The 13,445-nt window shown below is 38.0% G+C and overlaps 1 protein-coding gene across 5 annotated transcripts in view; it reads right to left on the bottom strand.

The window, feature by feature from the left end:
- Nucleotides 1-417: 417 nt before the first annotated feature.
- Nucleotides 418-13,445, bottom strand: part of NKTR (natural killer cell triggering receptor) — a 35,193-nt gene continuing 22,165 nt past the window's right edge. For 2 of the 5 annotated variants that reach the window (XM_065744955.1, XM_065744958.1), the window contains 10 exons: nt 13,190-13,335; nt 12,265-12,487; nt 11,569-11,724; nt 10,293-10,380; nt 7,476-7,621; nt 4,319-7,237; nt 3,994-4,089; nt 3,603-3,662; nt 2,861-2,959; nt 418-1,380 (listed from right to left, as the gene is read on the bottom strand). In XM_065744955.1, the coding sequence (XP_065601027.1) occupies nt 1,302-1,380; nt 2,861-2,959; nt 3,603-3,662; nt 3,994-4,089; nt 4,319-7,237; nt 7,476-7,621; nt 10,293-10,380; nt 11,569-11,724; nt 12,265-12,487; nt 13,190-13,335 (4,012 nt within the window). In that variant the 3' untranslated portion in view covers nt 418-1,301. The remainder of the gene's footprint in view (nt 1,381-2,860; nt 2,960-3,602; nt 3,663-3,993; nt 4,090-4,318; nt 7,238-7,475; nt 7,622-10,292; nt 10,381-11,568; nt 11,725-12,264; nt 12,488-13,189; nt 13,336-13,445) is intronic. The other 3 variants (XM_065744957.1, XM_065744956.1, XM_065744959.1) reach the window with 3 other exon arrangements.

Raw genomic sequence — 13,445 nt, 5'->3', positions numbered from 1 at the left:
AAGCTATGTTAGTCTGTTTCTTCACTACAGAACCCGTTTCTTAGGGTATATTTTCTATTAAAAAAAACCTCCTTCTTTGTATATAACATTCTAAACACTGAAAAACATTACAAATATTTTAGATCGACTCAATCAGAATATTGCAAAAAGTTTATGCTCTTCAGCTTTAAATCTGTTTTCTTTTTTTGCAAGCCATTTAACTGTAACATGAAGTCATTTTTGGTATTAAACTTTACTTTGAAAGTACTTCCCATGCTCTTTTCAGGCATACAAGTATTTCTGAAATCGTATCACTCTGACAATATATAATCCAGTACCCTCACACCCACATTCCCTATGGCAAAGGGGACACATCTACAGACATTTTATAGAGGAACCCTTTGGGTTTATTTCCTGGCAAATTGTTGTCAGTTAAGATTTTAAGAAGAGCTCTAAACAAATTCACGATACGCTCAACTGTTCACAACATTTGACTTCAGAGCGTGTCGAAGTATGCCTAGCACTGCAGGATGAACTGAAAGAGGACTGCTTCAAAACACTTCTTTAGCCTCTAAAGAACACTGCCGTTCATCACCAAATTTGCTTTTAACTACAGAAGTGTGGAAAGGCTGGATGTTAAGATCAAAACTCATTCGTCACACTTTTGCTCACTATTCTCTTGTGTGTAAACTCACCCTTCTGAGTGGACTTCTGCAGTATCACAGTACAGAGAGGATTAAGACAGAGTGGTAGCCTTTGTTTGCATCACCTACCTGTTGTATATACGTAACCTCTCGGTATAATGCAACGGTCAAACAAAACAGCATGGAACCCATCTTCCAGCATTAAAAAAGCATGTTAACGAGCTAGAAATGGCAGCCTTTGTAAGAAGTTCTTCACAGTTTTCAAGTTGCTAGCATATATTGAATAGCAACAGGCAGAGAGCCCTAAGGTGTTCATAAACATACCTCAGCAGCGACTGCTGCACCCAGAAAGCAGTAGCAGCAAACTCACTCACATGTCATTCATGGCTTGGAAAATCCAACTCAAGGAAATCAAACTGCTTTTTTTTTTTTTTCTTTTTTTTTTTTTCCAGTTTTGTAAAAGTATCATTTGACATAAAACAATCGAGCTGAGTTTCAGTACTCCTCTCCTCGTGGATGCAATCAGTCAAGCAAGTTCACTGCTACACGGCAAAGTTCTAGCTCAGGAAACACCCTTCAACTTGACTTGTGACACTGTCAAAACGTTTTCTGTTTTCCTTTCTAAATGTAACACTGAGAAACTTCTACAATATGGTTTCCACTGCCGAAGAAACATTTTCAGCTGTATCTGCTGCTCTCACTGGGACTTCTGTTGTTGGAGTAACTGCGATCACTTTCGCTATCAGAGCCATAAGATCTACAAATAAAAGATTAAAATGCCTCAAAATTGCATTTTGAACTTTTAACTCAAAATTACATTGCATTAAAAAGATTGGCAAGAGATGCACAAGACGAGAAAACATACATTAAGTCTCACATAACAACTGAAACACATTAAGGGACACTCAATTAAAACAGTCATCAACTTTATATGATGAAAACCCAGGAGAATCAAGTCAGGCTGTGTTTGTAACCATAACATTTCTTCCTTTCTTCAATAAGCTGACAAATCACCCCCAAACAATTAGGTTTTTGTTAACATAAACAGCTGACTGAGCAGTATATTCTAACAAATATAGTTTTCTTTCTCAACCAAGATGATTTTGTCTCCCTGCTTTATCTATTGCAATTTGAAATCTGAAGAAGGGCCTGAAAATTTAGGCCCCACAGTTACAACAGGAGTGTGTGAGCATCTGCAGGAGGGAAATAGATTAAAATGTTCTAGTTTATCCAAACCAACAGTTCCAAGTTCAGCACCTGGCCAAACACCCGGATTGTTTCAGATGAGCCACAGGATGTGTTCAAATTACACAAAATAAATGTTCCTTACACATTTTCTAGCCTCATACCTGCAAGGAAAGCTTGGTAAGGACAGGACAGGCATAGCCTAACCAAGCAGTGTTCTCTGAAGTTCCCAGACATCCTAAAACAGTAATTGTGAAAGACTACTTTCACACTCATTAATCTTCCCTCAAATACATGATGAAAACGATCTTATTGTCAGAACTAGATGGTAAAATGAATGACAGCAAGGTCCACTATGAGTTAATGCAAGTCATGGAAAAAAAACATGAGCACAAGAACGGAAAATGAAAATTTACAGTAGCCAGAGATCTGCCTGACTAACTGTTGACTTGTAAGGGAAATATTAAAAGGTGTGGAATTAATCACTGCTGAGCCCTATTTGCTACATAAAGCTCACTTTCCACTTCTGATCTTGGTGAAATGTGCTCACTTACACGTATGGTAATTCCCTTGGTCTGAGTAGAATAATCCTGAACTTAAAATAGTGCAAACGCTGACACAAAAACCTTGCTGGGCTTGCTGGTGAAATGCTCTTTCAAAACATATTCTAGGAAGTGCTATCCGGAATTAATTTTCAACTAATTTTTCCACTTCCTTTACACTTTCTTTTTTTTTTAATCTACTTTCACAGCTTAGCCAAAAAATATTAACCACCCAATGGAATTCTTCGCACACGAGGTAGCTTTCAATCCATAACAAGGCACCCAGTTTAAACCCTGAGAGCTAATTCACTGCAAGATTTAAATAAAACACTTAATTTTTTTTACATAATGCTTCCCTTATGTGCTTATTTTGACCATACGTGTCCATTTACGCAATGTGTTTTTATATTTGGAAAAAAAAAAACATTAGCTTTCATTAACTTAACTACACACTGATTTTTTTTCCCTCATGTAAATACAGGGTTAAGGCCATGCAAAGAAATAACACACCTGGATCTCCTGTCGTAACTTCTAGATCTTCGATAGCTGTCACTCCTTTTACTTCGACTTCGACTTCTGCTATAGTAACTATCATAGGTGTATGACCTACTTTAAAGGGAAAAGGAAGTCATTGCTCATTTACAGTCACAGGTTTAAAATGCCATTTATGTACATTTGTTTTAAAGACATCTATATACAAAGAAATTAAATGCTGTATAGAAATTATTCCTACAAAAATTTAGTATATTTTCCACATATCACTGAATCACAAAGCTGTAGGGGTTGGAAGGGACCTCTAGAGATCATCAAGTCCAACCCCCCTGCCAAAGTAGCTCCCTAAACCAGGTTGCACATCCTTCAGAAATGTCATGTTAGGATTAAGTATCTTCAAAACAAGAAATATAATCTTAAATGTACGAATCTACAAGACTTAAGCACTGAAAAGGTTGATTTTTCACTACATGTGGTCCATGAAGGAAAAAAAGTTGCTTGTTAATACTTGTGAAAATGAGCAACAAAATTATCCTAATTTACAGTCCCGATTTCATTTTAACAATAAAGAGAAATGAGTTCACCATTAATTATGACAGATTTGGCTGTTTTCAAAGCGTCTCTTTTTATGTTGATTTTGCTTTGGTTGAAGTTGCTATCACTTTTGTTCAGTACTACAGACAAAGGGGTATTCTTATACTAAGATATCTTTATAGTAAGTATATTTACTTCAGAGCTGTTACAGAACTGCCATCCATACCTGGATCGACTGTGGTGACCATAAGAACTGCTTCTGGATCTGCTTCTACTGTAGGTACGACTGAAAAACAAACAAAAAAGAAATCACACAAAGACATTAAGGTAATTAGGAACAAAGTGAAGGGCAGAATTGGGCCCAACAGAGAAAAAGGCGAGGGGAACATTATTTTCTCAGAATTCCTTACCCATGCTGCTGGACATTACAGCAAATTGCTTTTCAGTAACAGGAAGTTCCAAAATACGACTACTCTAACTTTCACCTCTAAGAGGATGCATCAGATTGTATCACATACAGCCAAGGCCATTTCCAACTTGCTCGGAGGCAGAAGCATCAAGAATTCTGGGCATAATTTACTGCTTTATTAATACACTTCGATGCTGTCTCCTCTTACCTACGACTCTTGTAACTGTGGTAAGAACTACTTCGGCTTCTCGACCGGTCCCTGCTGTACCAGCCTCTGCTTCTGCTTCTTGTATAGCTTCTTGACCTGCAATCAGTGAACAACTTCAGAAAAAAACACAAAATAGAATACAACAAGTGAAGAGCAGAAGGAACCGGGAAGCAAAATCACTTTTAAAACTAAATATATATTCCACACTTTCTATATTATAAGCACCGTTTAAACTAAGAGCTTCAGCTGAGAAAGGAAAACACGCCTCAGAACATGGGCAACTTTCAAGTTAACGCAGTAGGCTGTGAGCACGTGAACCTTTTACCTGTAAGAATACGTAGAGCTTCGGGATCGACTTCTTGAGTGACTGTAAGATTCAGACCGTGTTCGGTGTCTGGATTTAGATTCAGATTTACTTCGAGACCTACTGAGGCTCCTGGATGGACTATTGTCATCTCTACCTGGAGACTCCTCCTCACTGGAGCTTTCCTGGTTCCTTGGCCTTCGATTTAGCCGTGCTGTCTTCCTAACTTCATCGAACAGAGATCCAGGCCTTACTTTATTTTTAGCTTTTATTTCAATTCTTAAACCTGCTGGCTTTGCCTCCGGTGCTGAAGCCACATTCTTGACTTCTGTGGCAGTACTAACTGTAGCTGGCTGCAAATTACCAACACCTTGCAAGGGCTTCCATTTATTATCAACTGAATTGCTTTGTGTATTTTCAGCAATTTCATTTTTCAAACTACAATCTTTAGCACTAGATGCAGGAACTGAGCTATTTTCTTGCCTTCCTATTTCTTCTTTAATATTAATGAAATCTGCAACGCTGTTTCCTAGTTTGACAGCATCTTGTTCGGAGGTCTGTAAATCTTTGTTTATACTAGCACCTAAACTCTGAGGTTTATCAGTGAGAATGACAGGAGACAAAGCATCCACGACCACCTTCCCTGGCGAGTTACGATCTGGAGTACAAATCTCCATGTTGTCATCTGTCTGAATAACATCCAACCCATTCTGGTTGCTTTCTTCAGCATGCTTAGTCTCATTATTGCAAGTACTCACATTTATTCCTGAGTTTAATACACTGGTCGAAGTGTTTGGATTGATGCTATCTTTATTAAGCTTATTTTGATTTGGTGATGCATCAGAAGTAGTATTTTTAACCAGCAGGTTTTCATCTGCACAAGGTTTTTCATCATTTCCCATTTTATCTTTGACTATTTCATCCTTTTCATCAGCTTGTTGTTTTTTATCCTTCACACCCCTCGTAAGCTGCTTTTCTTTGTCATCCTTGATAACTGGCTTCTCATTTATATCTTCTTCTTCTTCTTCACCAAACTCCAGTGGGGGTTGCCAATGAAACACTTCTTTTCTTTTTTGAACTTTGTGTTTCTTCTCCTTTTTCCCTTTTGATTTTTCCTTTGCTTTTTTGGAATGTGATTTTTTAAGGTTTTTTTTCGATTCATGTTTGTGTTTTTTTGACTTTCCTCGAGCACGCGTTGAGCTGGAACGAGAGCTCTCAGATTCTGAAGATGACCCCTGTTTGCTTATCTTCCATGTGCAATCAGAATCCAGAACGCCTTCTGAGGAATTGGACTTCGTTTTCCTCCTTTTGGAAACACTATGTTCTGTATCAGACCCTGACGTGGCCTCTCCTTCCTCTTTATCGGATGAGGGTCTGGAATCTCCCCTACTTCGGTGAGCTTCTCCCCTTTCTGAGTTTGATTCTGAGTCCCATTTACTACCTGAATAGGATTTCTGTTTACTTTTTGCACCACCTCTAGGTTGCTCAGAAGATTGCTCTTTAACTGCTTTCTTTTTAGAATGCTCAGCAGCATCCCATTCATGCTTGGATTTCTCCTCCCCTCTCACAGAACGGAAGGTGCTTTTATCCTGCTGCTGAGCACCCCCTTCTAACTGAAAATGGCTTTCCTTTTCTTGGGCTCCCTTCGCTTTGCCAGAGCGCTCACTGTCAGAAGAGAAGTCTGAAGATGATAAACTGTCGCTCTCTTTCAACCCTTGAGAAGACTCATCGTAGTCCTTCGCACCCTTATAAGGAAGGGTACTTTCAGAGCTCGTTTCTTGCCTCACTTTAAGAGAACGAGTGTTCTGATCACCCGACGTAGATTTTCTTTTGCTTTTGTGTCTATCATCGTCACTAAGGGAAAAATAAGATGTTGACTCACTATAACCTGACCTGTCACTGCGGTATTTGTTCACTGATGGTGATCTGCCAGAAGAACGAGATTTTGTCCTTGAGCTAGACACACTCCTAGACCTTGTGTACGACCTTGAGTACGACCTACTTCGAGAGGACCTGCTTCTTGACCTCTGCCAACTATCTGAGCTTTTATCACTACGGTATTTGGAATAGCCGCTTCGATCGCTATCAGAACTCCCTTGCCGCTTTTGATATGAAGAAGTATTAGCCTCTTTAATAACTACTAAATTATAATTAGTTTGAGGGGGGATTAAATGGGTTGCTTTAGCTTTCATTTCCTGAATTCGCTCATAAGATGGCTTCCATGGTTTTTGTCCAGGCTTCCACCTGGAAGGTGGAGGGCTATCACTTAAGGGTATAACAGGGAGGCTCTCTGGGACAACTGGTGGGATGACAACTTTATCACTTGGTAGTATAACTGCTCGTACAGGGTCAGCAGGCTTGTTCAACTTATTTTCATTTAATCGCGTTGAAATATTCCGTGGAGAATTGGAAACAGTCTTTTGATGTCTAGGGTTAGAACTTGATCTTGACCTACTTCGAGAATGTGATGATTTAGAGGCTGATCTTGATCTGGAACTTCTTTGGGAATAAGACCTCGACTTAGATCTAGATCTGGATCTGGACCTGTAGTATGACCGACTCTCTTTGCTTGAGAAAGTCGATGAACTCTGGTCTTCCTTATCAGATTTAGACCAGTCTCTTCTGGATGAATGTCTAGAAGACAATGAAGAGGAACGAGATTTCCTCTCACGATCACAAGATGATTTCTTCTTCCTGATCGAATGTGAGGATTCTACTTCTGATGAAGCTGACGCTTTCTTTTTTTTAGTTTGCTTGTGTTTCTTGAGATGCTTCTGCTTTTTAGACTTCTTTTTATGTTTCACTTTCTTTTTTCTGTGCTTTTTGTGGTGACTGGAATATCTCACAGTACTTAGATCAGAGTAGCCATTATGCGACCAAGATCTTGATCTCCGTGAAGCACTTCTTTCATCCCACCTGCTTGTACTTGGGTCACTTAACCTAAAACACAAACAAGCACGCACCGCATTATGTGAAAATTCTTTTAAAGATCTGGTGTTCCCTCCCTCTCCCTGCCCCAAGGCAATTAATGAAGCTTAAGAACTGTAACAATTCCTGCATTTGCTATTAGAAAACTGCATTTTGAGTTATTCCAATTGCACCAACAACTGCAACATCCACATAATCAAATTGTGTTAAAAAAAAAAAAAGACATTATAAATTTTACTAAAGATCTTACTTATCGCCTTTACTCCACTTTTCTCCACTAGGTGGTCTATATGTTCGTAATCTCTGCATTTCCTCTTTCCAATGAGGAGGTGTCTCACTGCTCTCATCATCATCAGATTCAGAACACGACCGTGATCGAGGTGGGGTGTGATATCGCTACAAAAGGAAAGAAAAAAAATCATTCAAGAATATGTTTTCCTTTAAAGAAGACCAGATAATAAGTACATGGTGCCTCACACAGATTTTGCATGCATCTTCATAATGCAAACCAGACAATGTAATTCTCATACTTTTAACACAGAACACTAATTAGGAATTCCCTGCCAAAGATATCTACTTTGGGCACTGATACATCCTACATGTGAGACCAGATTACATAGCTAACTGTATTTGCATTCTCTGAGGGCAACTCTCAAAGCTTGAGTAGGATGTTTTTTTAAAATGTAAAAGGAAGAATTTAGGCAGAAGTCGAATTCCCTTTATGTTGCACCTTTTGGAGCATTGTGATTGCTGCAGATAACCAAACTTCTGTTTTCCCCCATGGTACTAAAGAACAGATGCTTCATTTCACTTAACAGACACTAAATTTCTTGTGAGCACTAAGATAAGTCCTATTTCAAAAGTCATTAGTGTTGAGCCCCTCAGGAACAGGCGGTCAGGTTAAAACCTTACAAGCAAAAAGTGTAATGGAGGTTCACGCTAAAGATGATACTTAGACACAACATTCAAATGAGCAATAAGAGCTTTTCCTGCAGCAGCAGCAAAGTACTCATAATGTTGCTAACTCATTATTTTCCATACCCAGTAGGATGCACACTTAAGTAACTCATATGAGGAAATTTGACGGTCCTCAACTCAATTAACAAAGAAGAAAAACTTCTTGGTTTTACTCAATTATTTTAAGCCACTAGTAAAGCCAGCAGTATGTGAGAAAGAAAGAAACAAACAACAGTTTGTTCCCTGATATAAAAAGAGAAAGACAGAATTATTGGTTTGCAAAGAATTCAGCAAGCGTGAGGCAGAACTCTTAAGACTTTTTCTCTTCATGTAAGAAAATGAGGGGTGCCTGACACTGAGACTTGGAGGTCCCCTGACCTTTCTGCTGAAGCAATGACTGCTTGAAAATGGAAAAAAAAAAAAAAAAAAGACAGCTTTCACAGATGAACAGCATATGAAAGGTTACTAAGGTTTCACCGAGCTCCTTAATACTTACGGTAAAAGGAAAGTGTTTTTCCCCACCTTCAGATCCTAAGAGAATTCAAAACTACAAATGAGTATCTTGAGTAGTTGGCTGTAGAGAGAAAGCTAAATAAACTACTAGAGGTTGCAGAAAATGTGTTCCTCTAACTGTTGGGCTAAAATTATTTCTGATATTATTTGCACTCTTAATTTTCCTGAAAGGATGCCAAAATTAGGAAAAATGAGACACAGGCACCCAAGTTCCTGCCACAAGCTAATTCTACTCAGTGCTATGTTAGTTTTCCAGAAATCTTTGTTTATATAAATATTTCAAAACGTTGTTTTTCAAAGGTTTCCTTTAATGGATATTGCAAGAGTCAAATGTAAATGAAAGCTGTCCTTGATCTGACAAGAGCTGTCAGATCTAATGTCAAGTCAGGCAAATAAGGAAATAAGAGGCTCTCATCTGCAGCCCAAACTCTACCGTACCTTGTTTCATCTTTAGGCCATCAGCCAATAATTTTGGGGTTTAAAATCTCTGCACCAAAAGAATGCAGAATTAAAAAGATATTCCTCAAAAGCAGTGGCTATGGCAGAAGAAAAATCATGTTCAGGGGAGTCTTGGTTGAGATCATTCATGTGAAAAGTGTCTTCAGCTAGATAGGTAGATTACTAACCATACATCTGTATTTAAGGACACCCACTTAAGGAACAAATGCACATTTAGGGAAGATGTTTTTATTTTCTCCCTTTTCTATTGATTGAAAAAAACGTTTAGGGCCCTATGCTAAAGATGATTAAAGAAGAGATAAAAGTTTTCTTAAGAACAGTGGCCCTAATGCAAAAGCCTTAAGGTTACCAGACCATGAAGCAGAAAAAAAATCTACACTGACAAACTTCACGCAGGGAGGTAGAAAAAAAAATGCACCAAGTCTGTATATTTGTAAAAAAGCCTTCTCTACTAGCATTGCAAACAAGTAACTTCTTGCCTGTCAATGTTTTCTGTGAAACTACATGGACCTCATTCTCAAGCATAGGAGCAGATGAAATCTGACAAGCTAAGTTAAGTAGCTTAAAAAGAAAACAACAAAAGATATACCTCAAATGTCAAAAAGCAGAACTAAGTCCTGCCAACACTGCCAGCAAACCTGCTGCTTCCCAGCACTGCATGCACAGTCATCACAATGTATATCAGAAAGGGCTGTGTGTACATCACTGTAGAAGAGCCTTGACTGTTACGTGCTCCAGTCCTAGTGCTTCACAGATACTATGAGGAAATCCAAGGGGCTGAGAGTGCAAGCTCCTATCAGTTCTCTTTGCTTCACATCTCATGTCTCACCTAGCATGAATCTTTGCTGAATTTCAGTCCTTAGAAATAATTTTCTTCTTTAGTTTGAAGCTATCTTACATTTGAAGCTACTCTTGTGAGTGAGTAAGCATTTGTTTTCCCAAACAACGTTTAGGCAAAAAGACATTAATAAGAAGGATGGGGAAAAAGTCTTGTAAAATGAAGTACTTAACAACAACATTTGAAACTTGTATGCGTCAACAACAGTTACAACAACACACAGAACCTTAAAGGAAATTCAAAGTTCAAGATCAGAGAAAACACTCTGGATGAGAGGAAAAAAAAAAGAAAATCACATACTATTGTGCCTCTTCCTTTAATTTTTCTTCCAGATTTAGACACTGATGGTTTCTGGTCAGCTAGAACTGGAGTAGCATCAAGAAGCTTCCTACATAAATTAATAAAATATGAGCTTACACAAATAAACCTACACAAAACAATTTTAGCTTCAACCTAAAACTAATTTTCAAGTTAATCATGCAAAATATCTTCATAATCTACTTTGATAGGACAGAATTGAGAATTTAGTGAATGATATTCAAAGAAGCCATCCATGCACAGAGCTGCAGAGCAAGGAAAACCAACATGGACATTGGTTTTCAACCAGCCCAGCAGATCTGATTTCCTTTCCTGATAAATAAATGCTCATGATGAACATGCCAAGTACTCAGTTAAAGTGGTTTTTCTCAAACTTGTGCTTGGTGTTAACTGTTAAGATGACATGGGAAGAATAGCTTTAGGATCTTGGCTGTTACACAACAATGCCTCAGCACAGGGAATGTCAGTTCATGAGAATTCACAAGATCTAAAGTCTTGTTTCCTTCCTCAGCAACAAGAGGTTATTCAGCACTCCTTTTTACAGAGGCTGTGCAACATCCTACAAAGGAGCAGATAAGGCTTTGAAAACATGAGTAGCACTTCAAGAAAAAGCATAAAAGACTATACAGTTAGTTGAACTTAAAGAAAAAAAACAAACATAAAATTGATTAAATTTTGGATATGTCCAGGACAGTGCTCATATGAATTCAAAGAAATTTGAGAGAAAAAATTGCAATTTACCAGGCATGCTAAACAGAAAAGAAGTTGTGAAGGCATGACTTCCTGTCTATAAAAACAGTCTTCTATTCTCTAGAGACTGCTTCTAAGACTCTGTTTCACTAATTTCACACCAAAGATCTTCTCTTCAGTCTAAGAAGCTGAGAAATCTCTCCTCTCACTCAAGTTTATCTTGCAATGACATATTCACTGTATTTATTTGGTTGCAAAATTTCCTCTAGAATCAGTAAACAACATATGCATCATTTGCAATTGACTTTAAGGTCATGATATGCATGAAATTCAATGAAGTTCAATGAAATGAATTCATGAAGTTTCATAGAAAAACAAGAAAAATATCAACAAACCACTCTGAAAGAAATACTTAAGGTAGGATGTTTAAATTGCCTCATTTAAAATTCTGACACTACACTCATTATTTGCTAGCTATGAGTTCTGGAAATACATCGTTAGTAGGAAAGTTTTATGCATAATTTCCCTGAAGAAAGTTAACGTAATTAGAAGATGTAATGCTCCTTACGGTTCAGGTTCTGTACTGATAACAGGCACATCTCTTCGGAGCAAAAATCTATTTTCAGGCACTGGGGGAATTTCTTCAGGACGTACCACAGGCTTATCCCTCTTTGTGCTAACATCAACTGCTTTTTCTGTTGCATCGCTCTTCTCAGAAAGGCTGCTAAGAGAAAAAATAAGGTTAGCTGAGTATTCCAAATCAACTGTCAAGCACCACTTTCCAGAGCAAATTCTCAAAATAAGCCCACATGATGAAATGAGCTATCAGATGACTCCAGAAACATTTCAGTAGCTTGTTTTATGCTAAAGGAAGGATGGGGAACTATTATTAGTGAGAAGGTTAGGTTCTCGCATCACAGTGATGAATTCTGCCGTTAATTTGACATCTGTCTTAAAATATTTTAAATATGTAATCGAGTATGAATGAAAGGTCTCTATTTGCCTGTTGTCACTTGAAACAAAGGCATAGTCCCAAAGACATGCTGAGACTTATTTCAAAGTTACTCTACCTTCTATTCACAAAGCACTTTATCTCCTTCATAGAAAAGTCTACCCAACAAGCTCAGCTTTCATGATTTGTTTAAAAAAATAAAATCCAAACTCATAGAATAAAAGCACCTTCATGTTAATTCCTTGAGTACTTCATGAAAAAGGAAAGCTTCTCAAATTGCTCTGAAATTCTTAAATTTAAGAAACTAGTCACCATCTTTGGTTTGAGGTTCGCTTGCTTTTCAGATCCTCTTTCTTCTTCTCTTCCTTCCTTCGTTTTCTTGACTGTTTGGCTTTAGCTCTTCTTTTACGCTTTCTTCTTCTGCTTCTTTCATCTTCAGCTTCACTTTCAGATGAAGTTTCTGAGGAGCCTGATCCACTGGAAGAAGACTCTGAAGCTTCCGAGTCAGAACAGACTTTCTTCTTCTTCTCCAAAGCTTAGAAACAGATAGTTTCAATTTACAGTGTGTACATGCATATATCCACAAGGTACACAATTTTATATATGTAAACAACACACCTCCAGAGGAGCTCAGTGTGGAAATCTTCCACAGTGAGGTTTGTTAAAGTCCTCCTTTAATGTTCTTTCCTCTGATTACACATTCTGCCCTCCCCACAAGAGGGAGAGGAAAGACAAAAATAAATAATAAAAAAATAAATCTTAGCTCAAAACAATCTACACTTCACAACAGCTGTCTAAAGACATACCTAAGATCATTTACTTCCTATGAGTTCTCAGGAAAATCATGCAGGCTTCCTTTACTGCATGTATTAACATTAAAATAAGCCTTCAGAAACAGCACAAAATCCACCCTCAAGAAAAGCTTCTGATCAGACAACTGTTTTCCAAGCTCTGGAAAATAACTTCTAATTACTTTGTGAGTATACAACATTAACCACAAAGATTAATTAAGGAGAAGAGAAAGCAGGCATGCAATTTCTAAGGCACAAACGTTTAGGTCAGAAAACCTCCTTTCCCGTGCCTGGCTCGCCCACACCAACCTCTACATTTTGAAGCGTCGTTAGAGCTAAATTAAGATTTGACAGATTCACCACAGCCATTTCTAGATGCTGGCACTGTTCTTAAGACTCTGAAAACAACGTCAACATTCAGTTAACTTCAGCTTATGTATGCTTACCATCTTTTGCTGGTTTTGTAGTAAGCACCCCACAGTCGATAACTCGCACATCTGCATAGGGTCTACTGGCAGTATCAGTTTTCAGATTTTCTATTTGTTCTATTACTTCAAAACCAGAAATAACCAGTCCAAAGACAACATGCACACTGCAGAAATAAAACATTTGGGAAGCACAAGCATTTATACACTGCTGTAGCCTTTTTCCAGTGAATTTCAGATTTAAGAAGTCGGTCTCAAACAGAAACATTCAGCTTCA

The sequence above is a fragment of the Cyrtonyx montezumae genome, unplaced genomic scaffold (genome assembly GCF_038088225.1).
Source record: "Cyrtonyx montezumae isolate F1298 unplaced genomic scaffold, pur_monq_1.0 scaffold_32, whole genome shotgun sequence".
Taxonomy (NCBI): Eukaryota; Metazoa; Chordata; class Aves; order Galliformes; family Odontophoridae; genus Cyrtonyx; species Cyrtonyx montezumae.
The sequence above is the reverse complement of the archived record's forward strand: the minus strand, read 5'-3'. Positions and strand labels throughout refer to the sequence as shown.